The sequence below is a fragment of the Festucalex cinctus genome, chromosome 2, assembly GCF_051991245.1.
Source record: "Festucalex cinctus isolate MCC-2025b chromosome 2, RoL_Fcin_1.0, whole genome shotgun sequence".
In the NCBI taxonomy this organism is placed as follows: domain Eukaryota; kingdom Metazoa; phylum Chordata; class Actinopteri; order Syngnathiformes; family Syngnathidae; genus Festucalex; species Festucalex cinctus.
The window spans coordinates 27,294,377-27,309,017 of record NC_135412.1 but is presented as its reverse complement, the minus strand read 5'-3'; the positions used below and the strand labels follow the sequence as shown (position 1 = coordinate 27,309,017).

The 14,641-nt window shown below is 38.3% G+C and overlaps 1 protein-coding gene across 2 annotated transcripts in view; it reads right to left on the bottom strand.

Annotated features, from left to right (window-relative positions):
- Positions 1 to 14,641, bottom strand: part of LOC144014333 (uncharacterized) — a 40,131-nt gene that overhangs the window by 16,688 nt on the left and 8,802 nt on the right. For both annotated transcript variants that reach the window (XM_077514102.1, XM_077514103.1), the window contains exons 9-10: positions 13,993 to 14,155; positions 7,897 to 8,008 (exon numbers count right to left, since the gene is read on the bottom strand). In XM_077514102.1, the coding sequence (XP_077370228.1) occupies positions 7,897 to 8,008; positions 13,993 to 14,155 (275 nt within the window). The remainder of the gene's footprint in view (positions 1 to 7,896; positions 8,009 to 13,992; positions 14,156 to 14,641) is intronic.

Genomic DNA, 14,641 nt, shown 5'->3' with positions numbered 1-14,641 from the left:
CGTGCGCTGCGAGCTAAAGCCGGCTAAAAACCCTTTGGCTAAAGACCCACTTGTTTTCATTGCTTATTTGCATACACTTTTTTTTTTTTTTTTTACACAATTTTAATTTTTGTGCTGCTGCTAAATGAAAATAGAGACCTCCAGGAGGCTATGTGGAGAAATATCAAAATCGGCATATTTGGCCTAGCCATTGTGTCAAGCTGAAAACTAATGTTGCCGACCCTTTTGCCGGAGTGGGTCACAATTTTCCTTCAAATCAGACCAAATAATTTTGACAAACGTTTCACCAGAAATGTGAATGCTGGCCACAACAACAACAAAAAAAGAACGTGCATTGAATTACAATTTTTTTTTGACACAACTCTTTTATTGGAAGCAAAAAAAAAAAAAAACAGCCCTTAACAAGTGTAAAGTAGGGAAACCACATGACAGGCCTTCTTTGACCCTGAATGTTTGATGCCCAAAGGTGTAATATTTCTAAATGAAATACAAGGACATCCACCACACATTTCCATGGCGCGTATGTCAGCCTGAACGTCAATCAAATTCACCAAAATCACATCAGACGAGCGGACTCCCTTCCATTGCGCGAAAAGTTAAACGTGGTCTGTGGAGACGTACGTTTAGCCCAACTTTTAGACACCATCAAGTCAGGTGTCATGTCAAAGGATTTGCTACGTCGGAATGCCCAGCATGGCAGACAGCGGCCAGACAAATTCCCAAAAAGACCCTACGAGGTTTGTGCCTGCATGAAAATCAACAAATGCCAGCCCGTATTTCCGCAAGCGCCAGCTGTGAAAATAGAACCCAAAACCATCAAGACTCTAAACTTTAAATTAAGAATGAAAATATGGCATTTATTGTACGTAGATTAGGCTATAGCCATTCGGACAGTTTTCAGGAGATCAGAAGTATTCCACATCATTGCAAATCACTATTTCTTCTGTGCTGTAACTGCTGACAGGAGAAAAAAATTGATATTGACACTAAACACACTCTGAAACTGACTCAAAACTTGAAGTCAATGACCTGATCTCAATAAAAGCATGCTTTTCACTGAATGATGACAAAAGTGAAGGCAGCATGTGTAACAAACAAGCAGCAATTCAGCACAGTTATTGACTGCAGTGGATCTTCATCCTAGTATTAAAAATGATGATTACAATCCTGTCAAATGTCTAAATGCTGACATCCGGTATGGCAGCGGGTTAAGAGTCTGGGGGTCTTGCCAAATTTCCTCCAATTCACTACGAGTCGACACTCAAAGTGAGCTGGAGGGTCACTGGGAACACCCCGATGGCATCTGCTTTGGGTAAGCAGAGTAAGGGATGAAGAAAATCATCTCAAATAAAAAAAAATCCAATTCACACAGATGAGACTGTGTGGAGAAGCTATTGATGAAAACGCTATAATTCCCGAGCCCGTTCTTGATGCCATTTAAAGACTAAGAATGGATTTTTGTAGCAGATATGATGGCTTTCTGATGCCGATTGAAAGAGGAAGAAGTTGATGAATGGCATGAATAAGTCGGGTGTGGAGGCTTGCATGCTGAAGAGAGGGCAATGTTGACAGCATCAGCTATGGTCCCTTGCCTCAAAAATGAAAGCAAGGAAATGGAGGAAAAGCTCGAGAATCATGAAGCAAGATGCAGAAGATCAAACCTCAGGCTGGTAATAGGGTGGGCAGGGCGTGGAGACGTCTCTTTCCTCGAAAACTGAGAGAACACGAAGGTTGTAGGCATAACTTCCCTAAATATGAAGCTGACCATTGAAAGGGCTCATCAATTCGGATAAAGAAAGGACCCAGCCATACCCACAAAGTTCTTGTAGGACCAAGAGAAAGTGAAGGTCCTAAAGGAGCTCCGCAACAAAAAAGAGATACTCCGCTTCTAGCAGTGCAGTTTTATCCAGACATGGTGGCCAGAATTCAGAAGAAGCACAAGGCTTTCAATTCCACGAGGCAGAGGTTGCGCAACATGGGAATAAGAAATAAAATTTGATTCCCAGCAAAACCTCGACTGACCTACGAGGGCGACACACACACAGCTTCGATAAGCCAGCCGAGGTGGAGGACTTCATGAATAAGAAGAACAAAGATAGGCCCAACTGTGTCACATTGACAAATGGACAGCTGGTGCTGATATGAACACATTAAGTCAAATGAGGCAACGTTATGGAAAATATTCCACTTGTCAGAGTTACTAGATTGCGGAGGATTTCTCTGATGATGGTTCATGGTGATCTGCCTGGCTTTAGCTATCTTCCCTCGTTTATTCACTTCACTTCATAGACGCTCATGAAGCATTAATTGTGAAGTTCACAAGAGTTCAATTTTACAGTTTAAAAAAGTTGTCTAATCTACGCCTGCATTCCTTTTCCTGTTTAACTGCTGGTGCTAGTTTCAACAAAAAAAATTGCTTCAGGATCCGGATTTAATCACTTTCCTTGGAAAACAATACAAATGACAACTTTGTGATCACTTAATGAGACACCAACAATTGTTAGAATGGAAGCATTCAAGGCCATTTTTAGGGGACAGGTAATTAATTCCACCAGGTCTAAATCTAAAAAAAAAGCTAAACAAAAATTTATGTTGTTAGAGGCAAAATTAAAATGATGCAAGAGACTCATTTTAAAAGTCTTTGTCCTAAGAATCATCAGGATCTATATTACGTTTGACAGCACAATCTAATGAAGCGACAGCATTGAAAGCTGTTGCTAACTGAAAGCTCAAGTAACGTGGTTTTGATCAAGGCGAAAAGGTGAGGAAAAGTCTATTGGCAGAAAATCTCTTCAACTTGAAACTGAAAGATATACTGTAGGCCTTTAAAGCGCTTAAAATGATAATGGGAAACTCATCAGGTATCATTTAAAAATAAATGAGTTTAGATTTGATTTTATTTTTTTAAAGGAAAATATACATTAGAGTTGACAAATCGTGGCTCAGATTCATTTCTAATCTGAATAGATTTTCCCAAATGTGGGACAGAGAAGTCAAACTTGATACTGGTCACAATACGAGATATAAAGGCCTGGGTGCTCTACCCATTGAAATCTAGAAAAAAATGGAGTCCAAACTTTTTCTAAAACGGCATATTTTAGCTTCACACTTGCTTGAGGGGAGCCTGGATTATTCTTCTCCAAAAATCCCACAAACCTATTGACAAGTGTGAAAATTTGAGACCAATCAGTCTTCTGAACTTTAGAGACGAAAAAGTCTTTTAAAATCTCAGCCAAAAGACTGCAGCTGAAATGACCACATTTAATAATGGAAGACCGAAATGGTTTCATGATAAATTGTCAGGTTTCCACAATAAATGTGAATATCACACAAACATTTGATATAGTAGAGTGATCTTATTTATTTGAGATACTTGGACGCTTTGGCTTGTGAGAGGGATTTTGTAATTGGCTGAAACTTTTGTACAACGATCCTTATGCAGAAATCATTAGCAACAACAACATCTTAAATTGGATACAGATCAACAGAAAGAGTTGTACCCATCTCCTCTACTATTCACTCTTGTGGTCAAACCCTTTGCAGTCTCTGTCAGAGAACAATAATATTCAAATAACTACTGCTCGGGTCAGCTGACCCAACAATTTCATTGTTGATGTGTCCCTACCATGGAGGGATAGTGAGTCATTTACTTTAAAGCTCCCACTTCCTGCCGACTGTATTTATACTACTTTTTAGACGAAAAAACTGAAAAGGTCTCCACCAATCCTATTGTACAAGTGTCTGACAAGAAGTCAGGAAATATTTGAGATGTTTTTTTTTTCATTTTCTTTTTTTTCAGCGCAATATGGGGTAATATTGTTTTCAGCCCAGGGGAAACAGAGGCAGGTTTTAAATTATGGACAAAGGGACACCATAAATAAGACCCATTTGAGGTTATAATGGGAACATTCTGACATCCGAGGAGTTAATTAGGAAATACAATATACCTCACAAACATTTTTTCATATACCTTCAGTGAAAGAGTTTTATTAGACTCTAATAAATGCTAATAATTAGAGCAAATCAAAATCAGTTCATATCTTGTCCACTCCCAACCATGGAATTAAGACAAATAATCCTTTTAGAGAGGGCTTCATTTCTGAATATTATCTCGAAGTTGAAGGCATGGAACTCCGATTTACAGGAGGAATTCACTTTGCAACTGTGGCATAGTGCATGTAGGACAGGTACAGGTAATACTTGCTTAAGACTCCTACAATACAAATGGCTGGTGAGGGTGTATACAAATTGAACGAATGTAATGACACTTGCAAATTGTGCGCAGTACATAAGGACATCATTTTTCAAGGTTTTTTTTTTTTTTTTAAATCAGATTAGACACTTTTTTTGTACCCAGATGTGTGTAATTTGAAAAGACATGTAAACATGAATTTGATTGTTCATGTATTCCTTGGGTTGTCTGCATTCTTATAGCGACAACATGCTCATGTATATAAAAGGGTTAACTGAATATACGGGTACTTTATCTTGTGTGTTATACGGATATACTTTGTATGAACATACAGTATCATGTGACATCTATCATCTGTCACTGGATTGCTTTGTTTTGTATTCTACATTTGAGAAGTTCAATAAATATAATGTTGGGGGAAAATGTCCACATGCCCTAAAATCATGATGGCTTACAGAAGGTTTTTGTAATTTCTGAATGGTAAATTCCATATTTGTGAAACTTATCAAATTAAAGGTGAGAGCCCGCACATTTCAAACCAATTTAGGTGGTGGACAGAGGCAAACACATACACCTGTGTCACATTCCAACACATGTGGACTTCAATTTACATGGCCATGTTGACCCTTTGATGCAATTCTGCCCTCATACATTTGGAGCGGATGCTCTTCACCAGCCGCGGTGGAGCCGTTTATTGCCTGCACTGACTTTAACCTCGCTCGTGTGCGGTCCAACTTCCTCTTTCTGTCATTTGCTCGGCTTCTGAACTCCAAACCAAATGCATTGACTTTTTCATGAGGCCGCCTCGTGCCTCCGGAGCGCCACCGGACATTAATATTGCAGCACCTGTTGGGAGAGCTTCTTTTTAAGATTGTATTCCTGAGGCACACACAGTGGCGCATTAAAATATATATTATGTTTTCATAGAATAAATAAAATCCTTCCTCTGCACAGTACATTAGATCAGTGGGTGCCCTCCAGCGGGGGTCAGCATCCAAATCCAGTCAGTTAACTGCAAGTAGGAAGCCACTTCCATCGTGACCTTCCGGAGGTCATGTCAATAGTTTCCATCTCCACAAATATCCTGGGATGAAAATTTAATTACCACACTGCTGAAGTAAAAGGTTTTGCCATCTCCTCCTTAGTATGAGAATCCTGAGAATGCAGAAGAGGAAACATCGGGCCGCTAGTCTGATTGTTGCAGTCATACTGAGCCTTGAAGGCCGATGGTGCCACAAATATGGCCTCTGCTGGTCAAACTATATGGGCCGCCGTGGCCTTCATTTCTGTCTTCACAATACTGCTAATCATCAAGGAACAAATATATGCTATGTTGTCCTACTCCTTTCTGTTTTCCTGTGTCTAGTGTTGCTTTTACCTCTGGTCGATTTGTTATCGTCAGAGTTGGACTGACATCTATTATATCACACTTTTTTCCACATTTGCTAAAAACGAAAGAATTAATCATGCTCTTGTCACCGGGAGCAAACAAACTGCTGCACTGATGCGCATCTCTGCCTTTCAATTAATATTGCTAAGATCGATCATTAAAAAAAAAAAGGTTTTCTCACTTTAACTGCAGTTATTCATTTGTTTACATCTTCCATCATGCAAATACAAGAGAAGTAAATCTATGTCCTGAAAGTGAGTGACTTTATTTGAACATGTTCTATCACCCAGTGGTAGATCAGTGACCAAAAAGAGTAAATATATCGGCAACTGAGCCAAATTTGACCATTTACCCTCCCTTGTAATCAATATTGGCAAAGGTGTGGTTCTCAGATGTTCCTAAAGATTATCCTGAGCAAAATGTGGTGCGGGTTCTGTTATAAGTGATTATTTTTCCTCACTGATTTTCTGGGGTAAACAGTCAGGCCAACAATTGTAAATGTCAAAGCTGTTTGATATTTACGATCCCTAATCAAATGTGGTCAACACCAACTCCAAGATTGAGACATGAACAAGCCAATGGGGCTGTGGGTGGAGGACCCGAACCGTCACCTGCTTTCGGTGCCGGTTGGCATGTGTTTGCTCCCCGCCTGGGAGACCACGTTGGCGTGTGTGCGTGTTTGTGTGTTTTTGTGTGAGTGAGTGGAAAAAAAAAAAAAAAAGCTATGAGAAAACATTGTGAAGCTTGCGCTGTTGCCACACACAAATAGAGGAGCAACTGGTTGTGTTGTGTTCGTACATATCTTCTTTTTTTTTTTTTTTTTTTTTTTTTTTTTTTTTTTATCTCACTCGTGATTCACCACAATGAAAATGACGGCGTCGGTACCGGATGTGATCAGGTTGCCAGATTGTATCGGGGTCGCCTGCAGATGACGTCACGCTACAGGATTGTCTGGAAATTGTCTGTTTGCAATTGTTCAAAATAACAGATTTTATGGACTAAAATTGTAAAAACGTAAATAAATCTAAAAATATAAAAGAGTGAAAAAAAAAAAAAAAGATTGAAGAGCCTCCCTTCACGCTTGCCGGTGACGTCAGTACAGCAGCGCTAACGAAGTTAGTTTCGATTTGGTTTCTTTTTTAGCTGTCCAAAAATCAATCACAATAACATAATGATAATAGACACATTAACAATATAAACTGACAATATTTGTCACATCTGAGGAAATTATTTTGTGTATTTATCATTTATTCAATCTATTTTATTATATTTATTCAATATATTTTGCAGTTATATTCTTAGGTTTATTTATGTTTTTATAATTTCAGTCCATAAATTTTGTTATTTAAATTATATCTTTAATATTTTCTTTCTAATGTTTGATGTCAACTGGATAATTTCCAGCCAATCCTGTAGCGGGACGTGTTCGTTAGGTGACCCCGATACAATAAGATCTGGCAGCCTGATCACATCTGGTACCGACACCGGGAACGCCTTACAAGATAAGGTTGGCCTCGCTTCTGTAGTTCTTCTTTTTTGTATTATCCAGCAGTCTTGATGCCATGTGGCACCATGCTGCCTCTCACAGGCAAGTCTCAGTACTACAATGTGGTGTGCTGTTTTGGTCATGTCGAGTAGCTACACCACACACTGAAAGAGCAGTAAACTCATTTATGCCGAGTTTTTCACATTTTTCGCCTATAACGTTCCAACAATAATATCAATCTGACTTATGCTAGCTAATTTACTAGCTCATAGCATGGAGTCATAGTAGCCACTTGTTGTTTCATCAAAAAGATGAGAGAACATTTTATGTGAAATAGTTTTGGATCTGAAATGTTCAACATGATCTGCTAAAAAATAAATACATAAATAAATAAAGACTAAAACGTTAGATTTATAGTGGGATGAGGTTGACTAACCATGATAAAAACTAACAGGTGTGATTGAAACTGGACTAAAACTGAGACTAAATTTAAAATTGGCGGTTAAAATTAACACCAGCAGTAACCTAGTTGAGCCTGAATGAATAGCACCTTCTGCAGTGCAACTACACAACAAAAAATGTGCTAATCCTTTGTCTCAAATTCCACATAAACAGTAAAATTCTTGGTCAGCTAAAATCAATACAGCTTCTCATGCCTCTCACTAGTTTCCACAGCCTGTTTGTCACAGTGTTGGCATTAATATGAAGGCCAAAGGGTGAAATGCGCCGCTTATCCTGCTCGCCAAATCAGGCAAAAAGATCACCTCGCCTCTCGTGTCGGTGAGGAAGGAATACAAATGATCAGGTTGGGGCCTCAAAGAGTCGTACCTCCTCAGAGAGGCGATGTGCTCGTCAGACAGGCCTCCGTCCTCCTCGTTAATGACGAACAGTTTGTCCTTCAGCTCTGTGGGCTGCACCGCAAAACTTTTCAGGAAAATGTCTGCAGGAACAAGACAGTCGACAGCGTGAGCTCGACAGTTTATTTTTTGTCCGGTAATGGAATGATTCAAAAGAAAAAGACAAAAAGTCTGCAGCATAATTATACCTCACGACTCCAAAACACCTTGAGGAAACACACAGGTCGATTTGTTTTGTTTTTAAACAAAATTTCAACATAGCAGCGTGTGAGAATTGACTGCTTTGATTTTTTATTTTTATTTTTTATGCCAATGTGCATGTGACACTTGAGATGAGGAGAATACATTTTTGCTGTCTGTCACCATCAACAATATTAAGCATTAGAATCAGGACTCATTCATCAAATATTTATTCATTTTTTAATTAAGCCGCCATAAAGGTTCAGCTTTGAAAGCGGTCTTCAAGTGCCCACTTCACCGCAGTGATCTTTCAACTTTATATCGTCCACACGTTACAGACCACCACTTGCAGTTCCTAATAAACACGTCGATCTGCTGCATAGACTCTAGTGAGTCAGTTCTGCTTTTGAAAGGGAAAAAGAGTGTTCACACCCACAACAGCACAATTCACCTGTTTGTTTCTATCTGTGCTCGCCTGTGAAAATACCCCCCCCAAAAAAAAAAAGTGTTCCCAAAGTGCACAGTTAGACCATGCTTTGCACTAGATTTGTGCTGGACATGAAAATGGTTCCTTAGGTGTCTGTGGTTTGTTTTTTCTTTGGCTTCCCGAAAGAACGCTCATCTTCAACAAGCAGTGTTAGAGAAATGGTCAGCGGACAACAATGTCAGAAGACGCAAAATGTAACACAGCATGTCTTAACAGAAGGGCATCTACTGCAAAGTTAGGAATGTTTTACTGTTTTATCTTTATTTTAATATGAAGCTTTCACAAATCTACAGCTGTTAAACATGTCAAAATGTTTATTTGTGCAAGGTTTTGCGATGAAAACAGTTTGACTTCACCCTGCAACAGATTATTTCGATATCCATTAATTCCGGTTGGTAAAAGGTTTGACATTAACCTCCATCCCACAATGGATTTCTTAGATCTTCCACTCCAACGTCGCTCTTGTTGCCATGACGAAGCCCAACCACGTCAATTGCTCAGAAGTCATGAACACAGTTGTGTTTTGAGGTTGGATCCCAAAAGCGCAGACACAAATAAGATTTAACTCTTTATTCACATAACATCGAGAGGCATAGAAAAAACTTGACTCGACGAGAAACAACCAGAATGCATCGAGAATCACGAGACGCCAAGCCCCCTTGGGCTGCAGAGATGCACAGAGAAACAGTGGTAATAATCCGACCAGCACACACTTCTCGGTTTGGCTTAAATTGACAGTGAATCGATCTGATTGGCTGTTGACGAAGAAAAGCGATTAAAGGTTCTTGACATCACATAGTGTTTTTCCAGTTGAAACCAGATGATGGTTACATCAGTTCAAAACAGACACTTGACCTCACGTCATGACCCAAACATAACCCAAACTTAACCCTGGCATGACCCAGTCATGACAAACACATGACATAAATTTTTTAACTATTGCCATTTGCTTTTTTAAAAAGAAAAAAAAAGTGAGAATCACAAGTGTGGAGCAAACATAAATAAATAAGTGTTTACTATTTATTAGGCAGCATAGTTAAACAGCTCTCAAGATAAATACAAATTCATACACTCTTGCATGTTGTTTTCTGTACTTTAATATTAAATCCACGTAGCCTCAAAATACACCAATGGTGTAATAGTGCAGCAATAGCCCTCTATGTAAGTATTAAAATTTGTATTTCAGAATGCAATACATTTTTATTAATCATGCAATGGGAAAATTCCAGTTTAAAATTAACAAATTGGACAGTAAGAGCACACAATAATAATAATAATAATAATAATAATAATAATAAAAATCATTGTCGCAACTACAAATTGAAAAGTGACACCTGAAGGGAATGAAAGCCAACGTCTGCTGATGTGTACATCCCAGACTTCAAACTTCAGGATTCAAAACCAACAATTAATGAAAGTTTCATTTATATCTTAATATGTCCAATTACTTTTGGTCCTTCAAAAAGTGACAGGCATGTATGCAAATTGTTGTAATTCCTACCCTGTTGAATGCCTCAAATTGAAGCTGAAAGTCTGTAGTTAAATCACATCTTGTTCATTTTATTTCAAATCCACTGTGGCGGTATTTAGAGCCAATACTTTGAGAATCGCATACATGTCTCAATGTTTATGGACCTGACTGTAGGCATTGCACCACAATTTTCCAAAATGACAGAGACAAATGCCAATCAACAACAATTATTTGCATATTTGTGTTTTCTACCTGAAGGCAAAATGAGTAGGTGACATTTAAGTGTCACATAGCTATTAGACTTGATGCTAAATTTGCTCTAATTTCACAGTTTTTGTGTTCATGCGTGTGCATGTTGGCCCTCTTAATTGGAGATGTGGTTTTTAAAAAAAGATCGTAAAACTTTAAAATAGTCTAGATCAATGATAAAGTAATAATTAATTCTCATGTTTTTGAAAGAAGAATACGAAGGACAGGTTGGAATTTTCTTGGGATGGCTCAAAGTCGAACGAACTAATAAGACAAAGATGATTAGATGAATCTCTACTAATACTACTATAGTAGAGAATATTCTAATCTCATCTCATTTTCATTAATGGCAGCATCTAAAGGAACTCAGAAGTATGCATAAATATTTGATAGGGAACCAAGTTAAACTAGCCAAGTCAATCTCCTGACTTAAACCCTATAGAGACTAGGGATGTAACGATATTGGCAATATCGTGAATTTGCCACAATATCGTCGTCGTCATGTTCACAATATTTAAAAGGAACAAATCTGTTAAAAAAGTCAGTTTGATTTCCATTTGTACAGTTCTAGCACCCTCTAGTGGCTAGTTTATTATCCATCCATCCATCCATCCATTTTCTTGACCACTTATTCCTCACAAGGGTCACGGGGGTTGCTGGCGCCTATCTCAGCTGGCTCTGGGCAGTAGGCGGGGGACACCCTGGACTGGTTGCCAGCCAATCGCAGAGCTAGTTTATTAGTGCAATTTAATTTTCATTAGGGATGTTTTGGGCTTCTATGTTTAAAATCTATGCTAATTGTCAGATGAAGGGGAACCTAATTTGCTTGTGAAGCAATCAATGTGTGCTTGAATTAGTGCCTCAATATTGTTATTGGAGATTGTAGGTGGTTTATATGCATTGCTGTTATGTACAAAAGCACAATGTTGTGTTTTTTGTTGTTGTTTTTTTAGTATGAGCTCTTTTTTTCACAATATTGTGATCTTAATTTAAATATCACGAACCCCCCCAAAATATCGTGGTAATTATCGTATCGTGACCTTCATATTGTGATAATATCGTATCATGATGTTTGGATGTCGTTACATCCCTAATAGAGACTCTATCATACATACTAAAGAGGGAACTTGAGTCAATTTGACCCAACTTTCTCCCAGAGACAGCAAAGGATGGAGGGGGAAAAACTACCATTAAAAATGCCCCCCATTAATATTTGCATGACTGAAACTTAACTCCAGGAGCAGTTTGTGTGTCTTTTTATAGCTCCAAAAAGGAGAATACTTGTTTTCTTCCTTTCTTCCATCATGTACATCACCAAAAGACTGGAAAACATATAAACAGTTGGATGGATGGATGTCTTGGTCGATATTTTGTGTTCCCATGGCCTATCTTGGCAACATTTTCAAGCTAAGCAGTCTGAGGTATTCGTCGTCCCACAGGGAATCACAGCTATCTAGCACATTCCAAATCCATATTTCATAAATATGTGAACTCTAATTATGTTGCCCGTCTGCACCGTCATGCTGATTCTATTTAGCAGACCGCCGCCCACCGCTGGATGTGCAGGAGCCACTTGGAGGACTTGATGAGGGGAATCTTGTGAGATGTTCTCCCCTGACTGTGCTCTTGAAATATACAAGCAGCAGTTGCCATCGGTTAATCAGAAGAGAAAAGCTTTTGAAGAGAAAAACAATATGGCCCACTTGTGGGGAGCGGATGAAAACACATAGTGACACACTGCACCCTGCAGGCCAAGGTGGGGAACACTCTCTCTTTTAAAAAGGTGCAACACTCAAGTTATGGATTTTTTTTCCAACTTTTATATACTTGTGCACTTAATGGATGGTTAGGACCCATTTATTAAGTGGGAAATTACACCGCAAAGTACATTTTCAGATTTCCGCCTGACTGTGAAGTTACAGCTTTTTTGTTGTTGTTGTTGTTGTTGTTGTTGTTTTTTGTTTTTTGTTTTTTTTGCAGAGGTTAATTATCTTTAGCTTGTGATAACCAGCACATACATTGTTGAGGAAGTTGTGGGGCGTATTTGATTTTTGGTGACATGTCCTCTGCATGTACCATATAAACAAATCTGTACAGTAATTGACAGGTTCGGCAGCTTGGTAATGAACATGAAAATACAGTGTCAGTATGAAAAGCAAGCACACCCTTCACGTCTTTTAATGGGACAACACTAAAGCAATGACTAAATGGCTGTACTGTTTGTGCAATCTTCTTAAGCCCTTGCTTGCTCTTGATGAAGAACAGGCAACAGCAAGTCTTTTTTTCAGACCCTTAAGAGAGTTCTAGTGATTAGTAGGAATGTAACGATATCCAAACACCACGATACGATATTATCTTGATATGAAGGTCACAATACAATATTTATCACGTTATTGTGGGGGCATTGGCGATATTTAAAAAAGATCACAATACTGTAAAAAAAAAAAAAAGCTCATACTAAAAAAATAGCACAATATTGTGCTTTTGTACATAACAGCAATGCATATAAACCACCTACAATCTCTAATAACAATATTGAGGCACTTACTTGGTAATGCAAGCACACATCGATCACTTCAGAAGCAAATTAGGTTCCCCTTCATCTGTCAATTAGCATAGATTTTAAACATAGAAGGCCAAAACATCCCTAATGAAAATTAAATTGCACTAATAACCTAGCCACTAGAGGGTGCTAGAACTGCTCAAATGGGAATCAACCAGACTTTTTTAACAGATGTGTTCCTTTTAAATATTGTGAACATGACGACGACGATATTGTGGCAGTATTAATATCACAATATCACGATATTGCCCTTATCGTGACATCTCTAGTGATTAGTATTAGAGCAATAACACTAAATCTGACACACATGCTCCCCATTCACACCTGAGACCTTGTAATACTAACAAATTACATGACAGAATGGAATAAAATGGCTAATGGGGACCAATTTGGACATTTTCACTGAGGGGTATGTTCACTTTTGTTGTCGGCGGTTTAGGCATTATTGGCTGTGTGCTGAGTTATTTTGAGGGGAGAGTACATTTTGATATGTTATACAAGCTGTACACTACTTTACATTCTTGTGTGTCATTTCAAGTGTCATTTCTTCAGAGTTGTCCCATTAAAATGTTTACAGTGTAAAGCAGGAGTGGCGAGATCCGGTCCTCGAGGGCCGCATTCCTGCTGGTTTTGGATATTTCCCTTCTTCACTTCAACACAGCTGATTCATGATCAGCTCATCAGCAAGCTCTGCAGAATCCTGATAACGAGCCTGTTAATTATTCAGCTGCACTTCGAGTAGGGAAATCTATAAAACCTGCAGGACTCCGGCCCTCGAGGACCGCAGTTTGCCACCCCTGGTGTAAAGGGTATGCTCACTTTTTTTTTTTTTTTTTTGCGATACTGCGGATGAGTGTTCGGGTATGCTTCAGACTCACTGTTCTTTCTTAAGACTCAGAGCTTGTCGTCATGGTAATATACTAATGCGGTAACACCACACAGCCCTTCAAAACAAGGAGCTTTCACAACAGGTTTGTTTTTGTAGAGGAATTAAGTGCAGTTTTGAAATTTTGTGAATATTAAACACAATTTTGTCTTTGGCGTTATCTGACCTACAAGTCTTTGTAAGTATTAAAGACAACAAATCATGATAATTGCAGTATGTGCGGCTACTCACTGAAGTTGTGTGCAATCTTCTGGTTGAGCATGATGTGTTGTGTACTGCTGGGCTCTGGTGTGCCAAAGGTTCCCACATTTTTCACAGAAAACTGCACGTACAAACGTGTCGTGTCCACTTCGACCCTTCGCTGGCTTCCTTTCCCCCAAACTGATTTCGCTATCTGCAGAGAAAGGTTATTTTAGTTAACTAAAACTAATGAAAAAAGTAAAACTAAAAATCAAAAAACTATTTCATTAAAGAAAATCATTTTTAAAAAGCCAAAACTAGCTGAAACTACATTTTACATGTACAAAACTAACTAAAACATGTCACAAATGCAAAAATGTCCGTTCTCATCTTTGGTAATTAATTTAATGCATTTTGGGGATGATTTTAAATGTGATTTTAAGTAGATTTATTGTTATATTAACCGGAATAAGGACAATTGAAAATGTCTCACACAGAAGCAGCCAATAGAAAAGCACCTTCTGATGACGTCACTCGCATAGTAATTTTTGAATACTGTAGTAATACACATTTAAAAACAAAACAAAACTAAAACTAATACTAACTAAAACTAAGCATTTATTAAATAACTAAAACTAATAAAAATTAAAAAACAACACTGAAAGCAAATTAAAACTAAAAAAAAAATAAAAATAAAAAT